This window comes from Meriones unguiculatus, chromosome 19 (genome assembly GCF_030254825.1).
Source record: "Meriones unguiculatus strain TT.TT164.6M chromosome 19, Bangor_MerUng_6.1, whole genome shotgun sequence".
In the NCBI taxonomy this organism is placed as follows: Eukaryota; Metazoa; Chordata; class Mammalia; order Rodentia; family Muridae; genus Meriones; species Meriones unguiculatus.
The window spans coordinates 39,858,948-39,881,487 of NC_083366.1; the positions used below are offsets into that span (position 1 = coordinate 39,858,948).

The 22,540-nt window shown below is 39.9% G+C and overlaps 1 protein-coding gene across 1 annotated transcript; it reads left to right on the plus strand.

The window, feature by feature from the left end:
* Nucleotides 1–9,156: 9,156 nt before the first annotated feature.
* On the plus strand, nt 9,157–10,167 carry LOC132649205 (vomeronasal type-1 receptor 4-like). The gene has a single exon (XM_060372472.1). It carries the CDS (start codon nt 9,157–9,159, stop codon nt 10,165–10,167), a length of 1,011 nt encoding a protein of 336 aa, XP_060228455.1.
* The last annotated feature ends 12,373 nt before the right edge of the window (nt 10,168–22,540 follow it).

Consider the following 22,540-nt stretch of genomic DNA (forward strand, 5'->3'; position numbering starts at 1 on the left):
AATATTGGGCTGAGTTTCTTTGTCAACCTGTCATTAATTAAAATTGCCTGAAGAGTTCTTGTAAATATTGTTTTCATTTCTTCAGATGAAGTGATAAGAGCTGTCCTCAAGCTTTCCAAATACATGGCTTGGACTGAGCCCAGAGCATTTCTATCCCAGTTCTGACTGTCCACGGACCTAGTCCTGGAAACTTCCAGCCTCCTTACAATCTAGTCCTCTGCAAGCTCAGACCTTGAATGTTTCAGTTTTTAGCCTCCCTCTGCTAACCTTGGCCTAGAATGTTTCAACTTCTGAGACTTACTCTTCCTTTCTAGCTCTTTCTGAACTATGGTATTTCAAAACAGCTGTTCTGACTCAAAATCCTTTCCAAACTGACTAATTCAAACTGGCTCCACTTGGCTTCTGACACAGTTGCTCTGCTCGGGAGAACTGCCTCTGAACTCCACAAACCAAAGCGTACTGACTGCATGAACTGAAGGAACTTCAGGAAGTGCCAACTAACTGAACTGTGCTCCACTGCACTCTCTCCATGATACTGTCAAGTAGCTTCTCTTTCACATCTGTTCTCATGAGAGCTGCGCATGTCTTTTCTCTGACTCACTCTGTCAAATCTTTCTCTGATTCATCATACTAGAGGTCACTTTCATACATGCTGCTTCCTTTACAAACTAACCTTATTCCAGCCAGAGGGATTAAAGGTGTGTACTAAAGGCAGACGTGATGCAGGATTAAAATTCCTCTATAAGTTGTTCTAGCTTGATTGATGTGGGAAGATCCATCCCAACTGAGCAAGACCCCTAACGGTAAGAGCCCAGGTTAAAAGGCTATGTCAGAGAAAAGATCGTCCTGCCCTGTGCTTGCTTTGCCTTCCCTCTTGTCTCTGAGTCGATTTGAGCTGTTGTGGCTGCTGGGGCTGGGTCCTTTGCTGAGAGCAGAACTAGCAGCTCTCTAGAAAATTTCTGGGCCTCTGGAGCTTACTGGGATCATGGAAGTGCTTGCCACTACCAGATATGGCCCCCAGGGAGAGACAGCTATGGTGGAACTACTCCAACTGGTGAAGCTCAAACACTCAAGGACAGAGTGACCTGCTGGGTTCTCAGATGCACCCTGTGATTCAGTTCCTGTTACTATTTTAAATCTGATCGAGTAAATTCTGGCATCTTATATACATACCTTATATCTTTTATTCTACAGTATATATAATTTTTCATGCCCTTGGTTCCACTTGCTCTGCCTGTCACTATACTGTGGTCCAGGCTGTCACCATCAGTCCCAGGACCACCCCTCGGAGAAAGCTTCAACCACAGACTACATGTCAAGTTCTTGCCTACTTATTTCTCTTTTGGATCTTTTAACTTTCTGATGAGCTCCAAATGTATCTATTAAATCACAGAAATCAGTAGCATAGTCATATCCGGAACTGCATGTATTATGGGCATTGATTACACTATGCTGCTGTTACAGTTATATACAGTTTGTGAAAAGGCCACAGACCCATATGGACTAAAATTTATTGAAGCTGCTAATAGGACTGAAATCACTGAGCCAGACTTAAGATTGCTGTGCATAGGTGAGGGAAGGATATTTAAAGGTAAAAACACAAGAAGACCTTGAGCACCTGCACAAGCCAAGAGATGTTCTGTTCTGGCAGGATTACACAGTCAAAGAAAATTCAAAAGAGTCTTTGAATGTCTATATCATAAGCAGGTTACAGAAGACAAAAGGCAGTTACTAATTTCATCACAAGTATGTGGTCACAGTTGGGCATTTATGGGTGGGGAGAATGCCTATGTTAGTATTATTGGGAACGTATCTTCCAGGGACTGAAGTCAGAAATCAAAATAAACAAAAACAGCTAATGGTTAGCATGATGGATGCCCAGCACAAAATGGAGTTTCTTTAGTCATCACATTACTGTCTATTGATTGAGTTAATTTCTCTGCCAGTTAAAAAAAAAAAATCTAACTAGCAGTGTTTTCAAAGCAAAGACTCATGACCAAACCTTTGGCAGAGTACAGGGAATCATAAGAAAGAAGGGGAGTTAGTCTGATGGGGAAAGGATAGGAGCTCCACAAGGACCAAATATATCTGGGCACAGGGTCTTTTCTGAGACTGACATTCAACCAAGGACCATGTATGGATATAACCTAGAACCTCCACTCAGATGTAACCTGTGGTAGCTCAGTAACCAATTGGTTTCCCAAAGTGAGGGGAACAGGGACTATTTCTAACAGGAACTCAATGACTGGCTCTTTGGTCTCCCCACCCCCAAAGGGAGGAGCAATCCTGTTAGGCCACAGAGGAGGGCTTTGCAGCCAGTCCTGAAGATACCTGATAAAACAGGATCAGATGAATGGGGAGGAGGTCCCCCCTATCAGTGGACTTGGAAAGGGGTATGGTGGAGATGAGGGAGGGAGGGAGGGACTGGGAGGGAATGAGGGATCGGGACACAGCTGGGATACAGAGTTAATAAAATGTAACTGATAAAAAAAATAAAAAAGAAAAAAGAAAAAGAAAAAAGAAAAAAAATGTAGAAGCAGGGAAAAGAATATCAGACATAGCAGCCAGAATCAGTAGGTGTGATGAAGGGTTTTATTAGGGATGAGGACACACACAGTAGACACACACAGAAGAGACTCTCTGCAAAGCAAACTGGACACTTGGGAACCCAAAGCCCAGTTTCTACCTGACACAGGAAGTGCACTAAGGGCTTTTAAGGGGTCTTCCTGCCCTAATTTCAGCCTGTTTTGTTTGAACAATGAAAGGGAGGCTATAAATATGATAACATTAATGCTGTCACCCACCAGCAAACACAGAAATGTGGAGAGACTTGAACACCAAACTCAAGATACAAATACATCAGTTTGGACAATTCTATGAAAATTTGCCCAAACTCAATTTTAGCAATTTAAAACTATTTTCAGATAACATGTAGTTAAAAATTGGAAACTCTAGAAAAATCATATTGTAGAAAGGAAAGTAAATTACCTGAGATTCTCATCCTCTATTGGTGGGAGTCAAAATGGTCTAACCTTGGAAGGTTCTTCTCAGTTACAGTGCTAGTGACATATGCACGTACTTATGAACCAGTCTCTATCTAGGAACCCATTTCTCCCTGTCATCTCAGAGAGTCTGCAAATAATTATATGACATGTGTGTTTACTTCATAATAGCATTGTTTGTGAACTTGCAGGGGCATGCTCCACCCCTAACCCCTGAGAAAGTTTATAAATTAATTACATAATTTGTGGTTTCAGGGTGTCCATATGGAAGAGTTAAATCTGAAACCTGTCACCAGCAGAAAATAGAGAAGTCATTCTTAAAATATCTGTTAATGTACAGGATTCTCACAAATCATGAAAATAAGCATCTTGTCCTTCATAACTTACAGGAAAGATGCTGATGTGAGATTGTACAAACAGACAAATAGTGAGCTTCGGGGTTAGTTGTGCTATTCTGTTTCTGTATTGTGTATGTCTGTATTCTGATTCAGTAGTACTCTGTTACTTTATATCAAATTCATTGACCTTCATCTTTCATAACTGTGAAATTCTATTATTCTGTACTTAAGATAGTTTTTAAATGATATTTTTAAAAAGAACAACAGCTGAGAGTGTAGCTCAAGAATTTCATATCTTGTGGTAATGCTGGGTTTCTTTCCTACAGTCACACACAGACCACATCAAAATGGTTAATCTCACTCCTCAGCTTCCTCTAGGGTAGTGAGACAAGCTTAAATCCACCAGGCACTGAAGTGAGGTGACACTCACACTTGGAAGCAGAGCACTTTCACCACTGAGCCATCTCCCCAGCCAGGGCTTATTCATCTAAGTGCCACCCGGTTACAGGGAATATCCTTTATGTGAGCTCAGCCTGAGGACATAATGGAGCTCACCAGTGACCCCCAGTGTGTCGTCTATCTGTGGTGACCAATTTTCTCTACAGAACTCCTGAGTGGAAGCTGCATGAAGAGTTCTGTCCTTCTGATATTTCCTGTTTTTATTGCTTTAAATTGTTCTAGCTGTCTTTATATTCCAAAGGAAGAAGATATTTCTTAGTGCTACAAAAAGGTCAGTGACACACCAACATTTTCTTTAAGCAAAAAAAAAAAAAGTTCTGTAAACAAAATAACAAGGACGAAAGAAGGAAGTGCTCCTTGTTGGATGAGAGATGATTATTTGATTTTTAAATTTCCTTCTAATTATTTCTATATTTTAATTATTTGGAACAATTTTAAATGTAAATATATTTTGATACAATTTTTTCCATCCCTTAAGGTCTTCTTTATCCTTTACCCTCCCTATCCCCTTAACTTTAAGTTCTTTCTCCGAAAATAAACAAAACCCTAATAAACAACAAAATCACCCAAAACAAAGAAAACGAAATAAAACCATATCCAAAATGAACAGGAACCAAAGCACACCCCCCCCCCCCGAGACTGGAACCCAATAAAAGCAAACGTGTGTGTATGCGCACAGGCGCGCGCGCACACACACACACACACACACACACACCAAGACAAAACAAAACTCTGGAGTCCAATGATATGTTGGTCAACTTTTCCAAAACATGAGGCTTATCCTGGAGAGGTTGGTATACATGTTGTCACTCTATTGGACAAAACTGATTTTCTCTCTCCCAGCAGATATAATCTAATTGTTAACCTTTACCCTGTTGGCTAGGTTTTCTTTCATTTTTCAAATATAACAAAATAAAATATAAGATAAAACTAAAACTATCACATCAAAGTTTGACAAGGCAAGCCAAGAAGGAACGGAGCCTAAAAGAAGGCAAAAGAATCAGAGACCCACTCAATTACACAGTCAGGAATCCAATCTGATTGGATTCACTGATTGGATTCAACACTAAACTGAAAGCCATAGCATTTTGCAGAAGACTCAGTGCTTAATCGTGCAGTCCCCATGCATGTTGCTTAAGTCTCTGTGAATTCATATGAGCTTTGACAACTAAAGTTATAATTATGCTGATTTAAAGCATTGGTTCTCAATCTTACTAATGCTTCAACCCTCTAATTAAGTTCCTCAAATGTGGTGAACCAGACTACCATACCCAGAAAAATTTTCAATCAACATAGATGGAGAAAACAAAATATCCCAAGACATAAATAAATTTAAACAATATAAACACAGAAATCCAGCCCAACAAAAGATATTAGAAGGAAAACTCTAATCCAAGGAGATCAACTACAATCAAGAAAACACAGGATAAAGATAACTTCACAATAAAAAAGCAAAAGAAAACAAGCACACAAACACACAGTCACCACCAACTCCACAATAAAAGGAACTAAGAATCATTGGCCATTAATATCTATCAACATTATGGTCTCAACTTTCCAATAAAAAGACACAGACTAACAGATTGGCTGTGGAAACAGGATCCAACATTCTGCTGCATTTAAGAAACACACATCTGCAACAAAGATAGACACTACTTCAGAGTAAAGGGCTGAAAAAAAAAAGGTTTTCCAAGCAAATGGACACAAGAAGCAAGTTGGAGTAGCCATCCTAATATCTAATAAAATAGACTTTCAACCAAAATTAATCAAAAGAGATGGAGACGGACACTTCATACTCATCAAAGTGAAAATCCACCAGGAAGACATAACAATACTGAATATCTATGCACCAAGCAAAAGGGCTCATGAATTTGTCAAAGAAACATTATTAAAGCTTAAATCACGCATTGTTCTAAACACCTCAATAGAGGGAGACTTCAACATCCCACTCTCACCAAGGGACAGACATTGAGACAGAAGCTCAACAGAGAAATACTGACACGTACAGAGGTCTTAAATTAAATGGACATAATGAATGTCTACAGAACCTTTCACCCAAATACAAAAGACTACACCTTGTTCTCAGCACCTCATGGATCCTTCACCAAAATTGACCATATAATCAGGCACAAAGCAAGCCTCAACAGATACAAGAAGATTGACATAATCCCTTTTATCACATCAGACCATCATGGTATAAAACTAGACCTCAACAATATAACATAAATAACAAAAAGCCTGCACACACATGGAAACTGAACAATTCTCTACTCAATAACAACTGGATTAGGGAGGAAATAAATAAAGAAATTAAAGACTTCCTAGAACTTTATGAAAATGAAGGTACAACTTGCCCTAACTTATGGAACACAATGAAAGCAGTGCTAAGAGGAAAGTTCATAGCACTAAGTGCATTCATAAAGAAATTTGAGGGATCTCATACAAGCAACTTAATGGCACACCTGAAAGCAGAAAAAAAAAAAAAGAAAAGAAAGAAAGAAAGAAAAAGAAGCAGACACACCCAAGAGGAGTAGACAGCTGGAAATATCCCAACTCAGGACTGAAATCAATACCTTAGAAACAAAGAATCAATGAAACCAAGAGCTGGTTCTTTGAGAAAATCAACAAGATAGACAAACCCTTAGCCAAACTAACTGGTTTCACTCTAGATCCCCGAGCTATCTAGTTCCAAGTTCTTGGTCATCCAAGCAATGTTGAATATGAGTTCAATCTCCTGGAGTGGGTTTCAAGTCAAATCAGCTATTGGTTGGTTATTCCCACCATATAGTGCCACCATTGCCCTAGCACATTTTGTAAGCAGGACACCATTGCAGGTAAAGGGTTTGATGCTGGCTTGAGGTTATGTTTCTCTTTTGATAGCATGCAGAGTACATTCCTGTACCGAGGATACTGGAACCTAGAGGTGAATGCTTTATGTAGCCACAACATAACTTCTCCATCTTTAATCAGTTGTGTAGATGTTGTCTTCAGCAATGGAGACTTCCTGCCCATTTGTGGGGAGCAAAGGCTTGCAATATCTTGGGTTGTTTGGGAACTCCTACGGGCTTCTTTGGCCAACAACTCTTAATTTTTAATTTCTATCTACCCTGACACGTGTACTGTACGGCTTAGTTTCTCTGCACCGGGATTTCCCCATTCGGTAGAGAGTTATGGAAATTATAGTTTCCTCAAAAAGCTGTCCTTTCATACACAGAAGAAGCGTTAAATTCTTATGTGTCAACTGCACCTACATGTATGGAGACACCATCACACAGGGTGCACAAAAAGACAAGTGACCTTGAACTCCTCTCGTATGACAACCCAACAGTGCTTTTACATACCAAAAAAAAAAAAAAAATGATGATATTATCACTTCTAATATCAGCCCTACACACTCACTTGTTTATATCAAACTGTATCCAGGTAGTAAGGGCCTCCTAGGAACTATATAAAAAGTATGTGGAAAGACCACTCCTGGGCACAATAAGATTGAGAAGTTCTTGAAGTTTTACAGCATGTAAGGATTGCTTTCAGAATAAGGCCAATAAGGCATTTATAGTTCAGTTCCCAGACGATATTTCATGTGCAGGAATGAAACAATTCCAATAATGGCAAAGGCTTTCACTATTGCTAGGACTTGCTCAGAAATCAGAATCTTCTGTGCTGAGCATCTTTTATTCTACTATTGTCTAAAAGGAGATTTAAGAAAGAGAAGGAAGAGCCTTGGTTCCCGTCTCACACAGACTGGCACTCTGGGGAAGTCAAATAAGTCAGGAAACAGGGAAGCTCAATATTCAGAAACTTTGTTAATGTTCATTTTCTCACCTCACGTCCTTCCTCTCAAATAACTAGATCTTAATTAAGCTTGAAATAACTTCTGATCAAAACAGATGTAGTAACTGTGGGGACAAAGGGAAGCTGTACTTCAGGGACTGATGCTCTGAAGAGGCCTTCCTTCCCCTGACACTGTGACAACATGAAACTTGAAGTCCACAATACCTAATGACAGCCAAAGGACCCACAGGTCCAGCCAGTACAAATATGACCTGGCAAGTGTCACCTTCCCAGAGCTGCTCCAGAGCCTGCCTGCACCAGAGAGGTCCAGGTGAGTCCATGGAGGTAAGATCATTCTCAGCTGTGCCATGGAGAGTTCTGTTAATGCTCAAGTCTCTCTCTGACTGAGCCCAGGAGTGGTTGAGAGGCTCTGTGAGCTTTGGGTCCTCCACTTGGTTCCTCCTTCTGACACTAACAAGGCTTGTACCTGGCTCCAGAGAGATCACAAACTAGTTCCTGGAGATATGGAAATGGAGTAGAAATGCTGAGGCATCGTTATCGTTCCTCCTGGCTCAAGTAACATGACAGAGCTCTAGGTATGTCTTTGCGTGTGGTTGACTTTTTACCTTTTTCAAAGGATTTTTTGAAATATAGATTTGTCTCAAAAATTTGAGACAAGCATAATGATACAATCTTGTAACATTAGCAGTAGAGAGACTGAGACAATAAAATTGTTCAAGACCAGCCTTATGTACCTTAGAGACTGTCTCAAAAATAACAAGGCAAAAGAGAAAAAAACAAAAATTGACCTGATGGTTATATGAAAATTTCAGAATATCTTTTGGTGATTCATATTTAACTGTCTAGAAATTTTTATCCAGTTTGACTTGACATTGAGGTCTACCTTAAAAAATATCTAGTGAATATTTATATGGAGTAAAATCACAGAACAATAAATACAAAAACTTTAAATATGAAGATGTAGAAATAGAAGATACAAAACATTGAAGTCAAATGCAAGTAAATAAATTGTTACGGTAATAAAGATGCAATTAAGAAAACAACATCAAACAAAAAAGGACTTATGTGGAAGATAAAGTTACTAGATCTCAGAGATATCACAGGTGTTAACCAGGAGGGTTTCCCAGTACCTGTGTGATGTGAGGAAGTCAGAAACATTCGTCAAGAACCTCAGACTTTGGGAATTGGGTGAGGAAATACGATGAAATAGAATGAGAAACAGAGGGAGAAATTTTGGTTAAGGAAGTTGGAGTTCAATTCCAGTATGCTGAGCGGTAACAAGAATAAATGCATCAATGCTGCCTGAGAGACAGGCTGACAAACACACATCCACAAAGCTGAGTCAGTTTTTCTAGTGTGGAGCTAAAAAAATAAAATCTTCTTTAAATCTTTAGATTTGAATAGCAGTTATCAAACATCTGTCAGATCAGACATAATAACCCAGTGCCCACAGGAAAAAAAGGAAGGAGGGGATTTCAGGAACCTAATCTGCAACAGGACGTGTGTCCGCCACTGTTCTTGAACACCAGAAAATGATATGAAAAAATGTGCTATTCAGATCCATGTCTTGCATTACTGATGCTTTCTTTAAAATGTATTTGCATCTCATCTTATATACCAGGAAGGAAGAAATGGTTTTGAAGTTTATTAAGAAAACAATTTTTCTCTTCATGACTGTGCTTGGCATTCTGGGAAACATGTCTGTTTCCGTGAATTACAATTTCAGTTGGTGGGGAGCCCCTGAGAAGAAACCCATACACCTTATTCTCATCCACTTGGGTTTTACAAACATCATAATCCTTCTTGCAAAAGGATTGCCAAGGACAATTGCAGCTTTTGGGTTGAGAAACTTCCTAGATGACTTAGGCTGTAAGATCATAATTTACCTGGAGAGGGTGGCCCGTGGCCTCTCCATCTGCACCAGCAGTCTCCTCACTGTGGTCCAGGCCATCATCATCAGTTCCAGAGAATCTGGGTGGAGGACGCTCAGGCCAAAGTCTGCATGGCATATCCTCCCATTCTTCTCACTCTTTTGGATACTCAATTGTTTAATAGGTTTGGACATAATCCATTCCACCACAAATACAAGAATGAATGAATCACAGCTTATGAGTGATGACAGCTATTGTTATTTTATTCTACCAAGTCAGAAAATTAAATGGATTTTTCTCCCTCTCACGGTCCTGAGAGATGCAGTGTTTCAGGGTGCCATGGGAGGGGCCAGTGGCTACATGGTATTACTTCTGCACAAGCATCACCAGCATGTCCTCTACCTTCAGAACTCCAAGCTTCTCTACAGAACTCCCCCTGAGCTGAGAGCTGCTCAAAGTGTCCTCCTTCTCATGCTCTGTTTTGTTTTCTTTTATTGGACTGATTGTGTCTGTTCTTTATTTTTAATTCTCTCTTCAGGGGACAATACTTCCACAGTAAATACTCTCCGAGAACTTCTGACCCTTGGTTATGCAACTTTTAGCCCCCTTGTGCTGATTCACAGGGATGGGCTTCTGGTGGAGTGTTGGCATGCTCAGTGGCAGAAATTGAGAAAATGTCTGTCTCGTTTATATGTTCAATGAGTGAGAAAAAAATTCTCAGTTCTGCAATGCTGTGGGTAAGACAAAATCCCAAGAGCAGTTTAAGCATGTGTTTATTCTCAAGCAATAATCTTGGTGACTCAAGTCTTGCACTGAGAATATTCTTAGCAAATTACAATAATATAGAAGCTTCATTCTATTGGCCATTCTTTTTACAGGTCTTTATTTTTACACTTTATTAATTTACCATGTATGATTGCTTTGCATGTATTTATGATTGTACAGCACGTGCACACATGAGACCTATAGAGTATCTGGGAGAGATCATCAAATGCCTTGTGACCAGCTAGATTTGAGAGATAGTTCTGAACCAATATGTATTTGCTGTGAAGTGAATCTGGGTCCTCTGGAAGTCCTGCTCTTTTTTTTTTTTTTTTTTTTTCCTTTTTTTTTATTTTTATTTTTTTTTATCAGTTACATTTTATTAACTCTGTATCCCAGCCGTGTCCCGATCCCTCATTCCCTCCCAGTCCCTCCCTCCCTCCCTCCCTCATCTCCACCGTGCCCCTTTCCAAGTCCCCTGATGGGGGGGACCTCCTCCCCATTCATCTGATCCTGTTTTATCAGGTATCTTCAGGACTGGCTGCAAAGCCCTCCTCTGTGGCCTAACAGGACTGCTCCTCCCTTCGGGGGTGGGGAGACCAAAGAGCCAGTCATTGAGTTCCTGTTAGAAATAGTCCCTGTTCCCCTCACTTTGGGAAACCAATTGGTTACTGAGCTACCACAGGCTACATCTGAGTGGAGGTTCTAGTTTATGTCCATACATGGTCCGGCAGAAAAACACTTAAAGAAATGCTCATCCTCATTAGCCATCAGGGAAATGCAAATCAAAACGACCCTGAGATATCACCTTACACCCATCAGAATGGCCAAGATGAAAAACTCAAGCGATAACACATGCTGGAGAGGTTGTGGAGAAAGGGGAACCCTCCTCCACTGCTGGTGGGAATGTAAACTGGTACAACCACTCTGGAAAGCTATCTGGCGCTTTCTAAGACAAATAGGAATAGTGCTTCCTCCGGACCCAGCTATACCACTGCTAGGTATATACCCAAAGTTTGTTCAATTACACAAAAAGGACACTTGCTCAACCATGTTTATAGCAGCTCTATTTGTAATAGCCAGAACCTGGAAACAACCCAGATGTCCATCAACGGTGGAATGGGTACAGAAATTGTGGTATTTTTATACAATGGAATACTACTCAACAATCAAAAAGGAGGAAATCATGAAATTTGCAGGCAAATGGTGGGATCTAGAAAAGATCATTCTGAGTGAAATATCCCAGAAGGAGAAAGACAAACATGGGATATACTCACTTATATAGACCTATAAGATATGATAAACATAATGAAATCTATACACCTAAAATAGATAATCAATTGAGCGGACATGGGGTAAGATGATCAATCCTCATTTAGAAAGACAGATGGGATGTGCATTGAACGTATGACAGGAGTCTACTGAGCGCATCTGAAAGACTCTAACTAGCAGTGTTTTCAAAGCAAAGACTCATGACCAAACCTTTGGCAGAGTACAGGGAATCATAAGAAAGAAGGGGAGTTAGTCTGATGGGGAAAGGATAGGAGCTCCACAAGGACCAAATATATCTGGGCACAGGGTCTTTTCTGAGATTGACATTCAACCAAGGACCATGTATGGAAGTCCTGCTCTTAATAGCTGATCCATCTCTCCAATAGTGACAAAATCACTTTAACAAGATTTGTAAAATGGTTTTGATACTACCATGACATAAAGTATTCAAATGAATTTCATAAAAATTCATACTGATATAATCATATTAGTCTCAATTTTTTCTTATTTTGTATCTCACATTGTGCTTGCTGAATGTTAGTACCTTGAGGCTATTTCAGGCTACTTCAAAGTGTCTTTAAGTATCCATTTAAACACAAAAGTTTACAGAATTATGAAAACTGGAGCCCAATGCAACAGTTGCAGAAATTAAATGCACTGAAATAATTCAAATACACAGCAAACTTTCATTTTCTGTCTATCTATAGTTCTATGTTGGTTTTAAAATGTGGATTTGTCTTTTTAAAGGTGAATCATTGAATGTGACTGAAGCAGAGCAAGGCTCCTGTGCAGCTGCCCCTTGTTAACTCCAGGGTGTTCTCCAGGACACCATCCAGCTATTTATCAACAAGGAGCTGCAGAAGGATCTGACTCTACATTCATTTAAATGCAGGATTTGAGTCCATACAATAAGATATGGCCAGGATTCTAAGAACCTAATGGACACATTCTGAAAACTACTTATTGATAGAATCATTGAACATGAAATATTGTCAGTGTAGTATGGTTAGAGATAGCTTCATTTTTTTAAAATTACCTTTCATATCTTCCTGGAACCATTGTAAATATTTTGGGTGCATCATGGATCTACTGTGCAATAATGAATAGGTATTCATTTTTTGATTGGCTGCACTGTATATAAAAACATTTAAGTGGTGTGTGTTGTACTGTGTTTTAGCTTACTAATTAGCTTGTTTTTCCAATATGGAGATTTATTTTATTTGTATGTATATGTCTTTGTGACTGTATGCCACATTTGTACAGGTGCCCTCACAGGACAGAAGAGTGCACTGGGTCCCTGGAAGCTAGAGCTTCAGACTGTCATGAGTCCTATAGTGTAGATGTTGGGTAAGGAACCAGGATCCTCTGCAAGAAGAGCAGGACTCTTCACCATCAGTCCAGCTTCTTGTCTTTCTGATATAAATGTGACTTCTTCGTAGATAACATCGTCACTCACATTATTCCTACGGTTCTTATGATCGAGGCTTTTTCTAAGCAGCTGACATAAAGAACCAGACAAACCCAGTACCTTCTAATTCTAATTCAGTCTGTATAATTTAACTCAAGAAGTGATGCCAGAACACAGAGCAGTACTGAAGAAATGAGTGTTTAATCTAAATGATGAAGAGGTTGTACCACATTAAGAATAAACAGGGGGCTGGAGAGATGATAGAGTGAGTTAGCACTATTTTAAATTTCTGCTGAAAAGTCAGAGAATATTGGAAAAAATAAGACAAAAATCATGATTAAAGCATAAAGTAAAATTTTCAGACACAATGGAAATAGTCATGAATCTAAATAATGTAGAGGATAGTGAAGGCAACTGGAAAGGGGACTCAATTATGCCCTTCAGGAAACACACAAGGGATTTGACAGTTGGATTAGCATAAACATTACCTCAAACTTTATCATTTTCTCATGCTGGATACAGTGCGTCAGTAGCATGGACCTGTAGGACATTATGCTAAATTAAATAAATCAGCGGAATGTAGACAAATACTACATAATTTTACTAATAGGTGGAATGTAAATACAGAAGAAATTAGAGCCTTCCATGTGTGCTATGCAGCCTCCAGCCCTCAGAAACTTCTCCTTGTGGACTCTGCTTTTGCATGTGTCCTTCATATAATCAGAAACATGAAGCTGTGGCTATTCAGAGTTTTTCAGCCTTCACCCTGAAATTTTTCTTGTCATGTTTTTTTCCCCAGGAAGGCATTAAAAAAATCTGCTCAAACCAAATAGTGTAAAAAGTGTGCATAGAATTTGTCCTATTCATTTTGAGCTAAATGAATCTGTTTCCTTGAATATGTTGGGTACATCAGAGCCTCTCAGAGCAGTTGTGCTAGGCTCCTGTCGATAAACATAGCAAAGTAACATTAATAGTGTCACCGATTGGTTCTCTCCCATGGAATGGGTCTCAAGTAGGGCCAGTCTTTGGTTGGCCATTCCCTCAAACTTTGCTCCATCTTTTTCTTTGTAAATCTTGTAGGCAGAACAAGTTTGGAGTCAAAGGTTTTGTGTGTAGGTTGGTGTCCTTATCCCTCCACTGGAAGTTCCTGCCTGCCTATAGGAGGTGGCCACTTCAGACTCCATATCCCATAATGATAGAACTCTCAACTAGGGTGATACCCATAGACATCCTGGGTCCTCCCCTATTCCATGTCTCTGGAACATTCCAGAGATGCTCCCATCTCTGATGTCCAATCTCTCATTCAGCTGTCTCTCCTAGCTCTCTCTTCTCCACACTGGGTGCCTTCTTCATCCCCTCTCCTAGCCAGTTCCCACCCTGAATCAATCTCCAATGCTTATTTTATTTCCCCTTCTGACTGGGATTCAAGCATCCTCCCTTGAGCCCTTCTTGTAACTTAGCTTCTTTGGGTCTGTGGATTGTAGCATGGTTGTTCTGTACATTATGGCTAATATCTACTTGTAAGTGAGTATAAACCATGCATGGTTTTTTGGGTTTGGGTTACCTCACTCAGGATAATCTTTTCTCATTCCGTCCATTTTCCTACAAATCTCAAGATGTCCTTGTTTTTAATAAATGAGTAGTATTCTATTGGGTAATGTACCACATATTCTTTATCCCTTCTTTGTGTGAGGGACTTATAGGTTGTTTCCAGTTTTAGGCTATTAAGAATAAAGCTGCTATGAACATAGAAGAGAAAGTGTCTTGGTGGTATGGTGGAACACCATTTTGGTATATGTCAAGGAGCTGTATAGATGGGTCTTTTTTTTTTTTTTTTTTTTTTGGGATGTGGAAATAGTTTTCAACACTGTTTCAGTTTAGGTCTTTTTTTTTTTTTTTTTTTTTTTTATCAGTTACATTTTATTAACTTTGTATCCCAGCCATGTCCCGATCCCTCATTCCCTCCCAGTCCCTCCCTCCCTCCCTCATCTCCACCGTGCCCCTTTCCAAGTCCACTGATAGGGGGGACCTCCTCCCCATTCATCTGATCCTGTTTTATCAGGTATCTTCAGGACTGGCTGCAAAGCCCTCCTCTGTGGCCTAACAGGACTGCTCCTCCCTTCGGGGGTGGGGAAACCAAAGAGCCAGTCATTGAGTTCCTGTTAGAAATAGTCCCTGTTCCCCTCACTTTGGAAAACCAATTGGTTACTGAGCTACCACAGGCCACATCTCAGTGGAGGTTCTAGGTTATATCCATACATGGTCCCTGGTTGAATGTCAGTCTCAGAAAAGACCCTGTGCCCAGATATATTTGGTCCTTGTGGAGCTCCTATCCTTTCCCCATCAGACTAACTCCCCTTCTTTCTTATGATTCCCTGTACTCTGCCAAAGGTTTGGTCATGAGTCTTTGCTTTGAAAACACTGCTAGTTAGAGTCTTTCAGATGCGATAGATGGGTCTTGAGGTGGAAGTATTCCCAAATTCCTGAGAAACCACAATATTGATTTCCACAGTGGCTGTAAAAGTTTGTAAGCCTGACAGCAATGGAGGGGTGTTTCTCTTTCTCCACAACCTCCCCAGTATACGTTGTGGTTTGAGTTTTTGATCCTAGATATCCTGTCTGGTCTAAGATGGAACCTCAGGGTGATTTTGATTTGTATTTCCCTGATGACTAAGGACACTGAACATTTCTCAGTGTTTCTCAACCATTCAAGACTCCTCTGTTGAGAATTGTCTGTTTAGCTCCATATCCCATTTTTTTTTCTTATCACTTACATTTTATTAACTCTGTATCCCAGCTGTATCCCACTCCCTCATTCCCTTCCAATCCCAACCTCCCTCCCTCATCTTCACTCTGCCCCTTTCCTAGTCCACTGATGGGGGGGACCTCCTCCCCATTCATCTGATCCTGTTTTATCAGGTATCTTCAGGACTGGCTGCAAAGCCCTCTTCTGTGGCCTAACAGGACTGCTCCTCCCTTGGGGGGTGGTGAGTTCAAAGAGCCAGCCATTGAGTTCCTGTAATTGGCTTGTTTGGTTTGTTGGTATTTAACTACTTCTTGAGTTCTTTATATATTCTCGATATTAGCCCTCTGTCAGATAAAAGGTTGTGAAGATCTTTTCCTATTCTATTGGCTGCCATTTTGTCCTATTGACAGTGTCTTTTACCTTACAGAAGCTTTTAAGTTTCATGAGGTCCCACTGATTTATTGTTGATCTTAGTGCCTGAGCTATTGGTGTTCTGTTCAGGAAGTTGTCTCCTGTGCCAATGAGTTTAAGGCTATTCCCCCACTTTCTTTTTCATTACATTTATTATGTATGGTTTTATGTTAAGCTGTTTAATCCACTTGGACTTGAGTTTTGTGCAGGGTGATAAATATGGATCTATTGGCATGCTTTTTTAAATATTTTTTACATGCAGACATCTAGTTAGACCCTCACTATTTGTTGGAGATGCTTTCTTTTTTCCATTGTATGGTTTTAGCTTCGTTGTCAAATTCACTTGTCCATCAGTGTGTAGTTTATTTGTGAGTCTTCTATTTGATTTCATTGATCAGCCTGTCAGTTTTGATGTCAATACTATGCAGGTTTTTTATTGCTATTGTTCTGTAGGACTGCTTGAAATCAGGGATGGTGATATCTCCAGATTGTTGTTTTGTTTTGTTTCTTTTTGTTTTGGGTTTTTGTTTTTGTTTTGTACAGCATTATTTTAGCTCTTCAGGTTTTTTGTTTTCCTGTATGAAGTTGCAAATTGTTCTTTCAGGGTCTGCAAAGAATTGTGTTGGTTGCTGAGTAGTATTCTATTGTGTAAATGTACAATTCCTGTATTCATTCCTTGGTTGGGGGAAATATAACTATTTTTATAACTTCTGGCTATTACAAATGAAGCTGCTATGAACACAGTAGAGCAAATGTCCTTGTTGAATGGTTGAGAATCTTTTGGGTATAAGCCCAGGAGTGATATAGCCGAATCTTGACTTAGCACTCTTCCTAATTTTCTGAGAAAGCACCAGATTCATTTCCAAAGTGGATTTACAAGTTTACATTCCCACCAGCAGTGGAGGAGGCTTCCCCTTCCTCCACATCCTCTCCTTCATGTGTAGTCAATTGAGGTTTTTTTAATTGTTTGTTTTATTTTTGTTATTAAATTTATTTTTTAATTAACTGCAATTTATTCATTTTGTATCCCAGCTGTAGCTCCTCCCTCATCCCCTCCCAACCCCACCTTTCCTCCCTTTTCTTCTCCTATGCCCCTCCCCCAGTTCACTGATAGGGGAAGTTCTCCTCCCCTTCCATCTGACCCTAGTCTATCAGATCTCATCAGGATTGTCTTCATTTTCTTCCTCTCTGGCTTGGTAAGACAACTCTCTCCTCAGGGGGAGGTGATCAAAGAGCAGGCCAATCAGCTAATGTCAGAGGCAGTGCCGTTACCCTTTACTAGGGAACACTCTTGGGCACTGAGCTGCCATGGGCTATATCTTTCACATGAGTTTTTTATCTTAGTCATTCTGATGGATGTAACATGGTATCTCAGCTTAATTTTGATTTTCATTTCATAACTAAAGATTTTGAGCATTTCTTTAAGTGTTTCTGCACCATTCGATATTCCTCTGTTGAGAATTCTCTGTTTAGCTCTGTATCCCATTTTTCATTGGATTACTTGGTTTGTTGGTGCTTAACTTCTTGAGTTCTTTGAAACAAGGAAGTCATGAAATTTTCAGGCAAATGGTAGGAATTAAAAAAGATCATCCCCAGTGAGGTAACCAAAGCATAAAGACACATATGTTATATACTCACTTATAAGTGCTTATTAGTCATATAATATAGGATAAACATACTAAAATCTATAGTCCCAAAGAAGCTAAACAACAAGAAACCCAAGGAAGATGCTTAATCCTCATTCAGAAGGACAATCAAGATAGACATTGGAAGTAGAAGACATGGACCAGGGTAGGAGCCTTCCACAAAGGGCTTCTGAAAGACTCTACCCAGCAGAGTATTGAAGCAGATACTGAGATTCATAGCTCAACTTTGGGCAGAGCGAAAGGAATATTATAGAAGAAGCAGGAGAAAGAAAGACCTGGAAGGGACAGGAGCTCCACAAGAAAACCAAAAGAACCAAAAAATCTGGGCCTGGGGTGGGGGCCTGCAGAGACTGATGAATCAGCCAAGGACCATGCATAGATTAGACCTAGACTCCCTGTTCTGATGTAGCCTCTGGGCAGCTCAGTCTCCATAGGTGTCCTAGTAAGGGGAGCAGGGCCAGTCTCTGGCATGAACTCAGTTGCCTGCTCTTTGTTCACCTCCCGCTGGCAAGGTGGCCTTACTAGGTCACAGAAAAAGAGATCCAGACAGTCCTGATGAGAGCTGAGAGGATAGGGTTAGATAGTAGAGGAGGACCTCCCATATCAGTAGACTGGGGGGTGACAAATAGGGGTTAAAGAGGGAGGTAAGGTGGGACCAGGAGAAGATGAGGGAGTTGATACAAACTGAAAAAATTGTAATAAAGAATAATAGGAGTTGGAGAGATGGCTCAGAGGTTAAGAGCATTGCTTGCTCTTCCAGGGGTCCTAAGTTCAATTGCCAGCAATCCCATTGTGGCTCACAACCATCTATAATGAAAATTGGTGCCCTCTTCTGGTGTTTAGATATACATGCAGGCAGAACATTGTATATATAATAAAAAAATAAATAAATCTTTTTTTAAAGGGGGGGGAGCCTAGAATTCATTCCCACAGGAGACAATTTTGATAACAGAACACCAACAGCACAGGCTCTAAGATCAACAATCAATAAATGGGACCTCCAGAAACTGAAAACCTTCTGTAAAGCAAAGAACACTGTCATCATTACAAAATGACAGTTTATAAAGAATGGGAAAGGATCTTCACCAACCCTATCTATGACAGAGGGCTAATAACCAGTATATATAAAGAACTAAAGAAGTTAAAAGGCAACAAATCAAGTAATCCAATTAAAAATGGGGTACAGAGCTAAACAAAGAATTCTCTGTAAAGGAATATCAAATGGCAGAGAAACACTTAAAGAAATTCTCCCTGTCCTTGATCATCAGGAAAATGAAAATCAAAACAACCCTGAGATTTTTTCTTATACCATCAGAACGGCTATGATTAAAACTCAAGTGACAACACCCGCTGGAGATGATGTGGAGAAAGGGGAACCCTCTTCCATTGCTGGTGGGAATGTAAACTTGTACAACCACTTTGGAAATCAATCTGGTGCTTTCTCAGACAATTTAGGAATAGCACTTCCTCAAGATCCAGCTATAGAACTCCTAGGCATATAATCAAATTGTGCTCAAGTACACAACAAGGATATTTGCTCAACCGTGTTCATAGCAGCTTTATTCATAATAACAAGAACCTGGAAACAACCCTGATGTCCCTCAATGGAGAATGGATGCAGAAATTATGGTACATTTACACAATAGAATACTACCTAGCAATTAAAAACAAGGAAGTCATGAATTTTGCAGACAAATGGTAGTATGTAGAAAAGATCATCCTGAGTGAGGTATCCCAGAAGCAGAAAGACATACATGGTACATACTTACTTATGAGTGAATATTAGACACATAATATAGAATAAAGATTCTAAATAAAATCTGTACACCTAGAAAGGCCAATCAAGAAGGAGGACCCTGGGTAAGATGATCCATCTTTACTCAGAAAGACAAATGGGATGAACTTTGGAAGAAGGAGAAAACAGGAAATAGGACAGAAACCTACCACAGAAGGCCTCTGAAAGACTCTACCTAGCAGGGTATGAAAGCAAATGTTGAGAGTCATAGCCAAACTTTGGTAAGAGTACAGAGAATATTAGAATAAAAGAAGGAGATAGTAAGACCTGGAGAGGACAAGAGCTCCACAGGGAGAACAATGGAACCAAAATATCTGGGCACAGGTGTCCTTAGTGAGACTGATACTCCAACCAAGGACAATTCATGGACATAACCTAGAAAAGCTGCTCAGATGTAGCCCATGGCAGCTCAGTATCCAAGTGGGTACCCTAGTAAGGGGAAAAGGGTCTGTCTGACATGAACTCAGTGGCTGACACTTTTATCACTTCCCCCTGAAGGGGGAGCAGTCTTGCCAGGCCACAAAGGTGGACAATGCAGCCAGTCCTGATGAGACCTGATAAGCTAGGGTCAGATGGAAGGGTAGGAGGACCTGCCTTATCAGTGAACTTTTGGAGGGGCCTAGGAGAAGATGAGGATGGGAAGTGGTATTCAGAGGAAAATGAAGGAGGGGTCTACATCTAAGATACAAAATGAATAAACTGTAATTAATACAAAAAAATAAAATAATATTTCCAAACATTATCTTGATATTTTGATGGTAATTGCACTGATGGTTATTTCTAATATGTTAATCTTACTGATCCATGAATCTAAGAGATCATTTCATCTTCTGATATATTCTTCAATTTCTTTCTTCAGAGACTTGAAGTTTTTTTGTCATACAGTTCTTTCATTTGCTTGGTTAGCATTACACCAAGATGTTTTGTATTATTTGTGGCTATTTTGAAGGGAGTCATTTCCCTAATTTCTTTCTCAACCTGTTTATCATTTGAATAAAGGAAGGCTACTGACATTTTTTTAGTTAATTTTGTGTCCAGCCACTTTGCTGTAGGTGTGTATCAGCTATATGAGTTCTCTGGTAGAATTTTGGGAGTCACTCATGTATATTACCATATCATTTGCTAGCAGAGTTAGTTTGGCTCCTTTCTGTGTTGTATCCACTTGATCTCCTTTAGGTGTCTTATTGCACTAGCTAGAAATTCAAATGCTATGTTGAATAGATAAGGAGTAGACAGCCTTGTTGTCCCTGATTTTAGTGGAATTGGTTTAAGTTTCTCTCCATTTGATGTGATGTTGGTTATTGGCCTGCTGTATGTTGCCTTATATTGTCTAGGTATGTGTATTGTATCCCCATTCTCTCCAAGACTTTTAACATAAAGGGATATAGCATTTTTTTCAAAGGCTTTTTCATTAACTAATGAGATGACCATGTGGTGGTTCTTTTCTTTCAGTTTGTTTGTTTGGTTATTTGATGGATATTCATATACTGAAGCCTAGGATGAATCCTACTTTACATCTTAGCACTGCTTTCATTCTGTCCCATAAATTTGGGTATGTTGTGGCTTCATTTTCATTGAATTCTAGAAAGTCTTTAATTTCTTCCCTGACCCAGTGGTCATTGAGTAGACTGTTATTCAGTTTCTATGATATTGTAGGCTTTTGATTAATTTTGGTTGAAAGTCTATTTTATTAGATATTACAAAGGCTCCTTCAGCTTGCTTCTTGGGTCTGTTTGCCTGGATAACTTTTTTCCAGCCCTTTACTCTGAGGCTATGTCCATCATTATTGCTGATGTATGTTTCTTGGATGCAGAAGAAAGGTAGATCCTGTTTTTGCATCCAGTCTGTTAGCTGTGTCTTTTTATTGGGAATTGAGTCCATTGATGTTGAGAGATATTAATGACCAATGACTGTTAATTGGTGGTAGACTGTGTGTGTGTGTGTGTGTGTGTGTGTGTGTGTGTGTGTGCGTGTTTGCTTCCCTTATTTTGGTTTTGCTGGTGTGGGGTTATTTCTTTCCCGTATTTTTTTAGATGTAGTCACCATCCTTGTTTGGGATGGAGTTTTTCTTCTAGTATCTTTTGTTAGGCAGGATATGAGGATAGATATCATTTAAATTTGTAATCAAGTTTAAATATTTTCCTTTATAAATGTTGCCAACTAGACAGGACTCCTAGTGGAGAAAGGAGAACACCAACCTACCCACAGAAACTTCAACCCAAAATTTACCCCGTCTACAAAATGTACACAGATAAAAATAGAGCACGGATGGAGGGAATGTCCAACCAATGCCTGGCCCAACCTGAAACCCACCAATGGAAGAGAGCAACCCCTGACACTATTTAGAAAACTCTGCTATGCTTTCATATTGGAGCCTAGCATAGCTGTCCTCTAAGAGGCTCCACCTAGCAGTATGTCAAAATAGATACTGAGATTCACAGCCAAATGTTGGAAGAAGCATAGGGAGTCTTGAGGAAGAGTGGGGTGAATGATAGAAGGAACCAAAGGGGACAGGAGTGCCACATGAAGACCAACAGAGCCAACTAAGCTGGGCCCAGGGGGTCTTATGGAGAATAAAGCGCCAACCAAGGACCATGCTTGAAGTAGACCTAAGCCCCTTACACATATTTGCTCCATGGGCAGCCTGGTCTTCATGTGGGTTCCCTACTAAGATTCAAGAGGGCTGTCTCTGACATGGGCTCTGGTACATGTTTTTTGATCACTCCTCCCTTGTGGGCTGCCTTGCCAGGCCACCACAGAAGATGATGTTTTTAGTCTGAATGGAACTTGATGTGCTAGGGTGGGTTAGTGGGGCAGGGGTCCACTTTTCTAAAGGGTAAGGCAGAGGCATAGCAAGAAGAGGTATGGTGGGTAGGACCAAGAGGAGAAAATGGAGGGTTGCTATAGTGGGGGGTAAAGTAAATAACTATGTAAATTAATTTAGAAAAAGCATTGCCATGGTCATGGTGTCTCCTCACAGTAATAAAACCCTAGGACAATGTGTACTACAAAAATTTAACAGAAATTACCATAAT

Excerpts from the sequence above, each read along its gene's own strand:
- LOC132649205 (XM_060372472.1), top strand. The coding sequence starts at position 9,157 with ATGTCTTGCATTACTGATGCTTTCTTTAAAATGTATTTGCATCTCATC.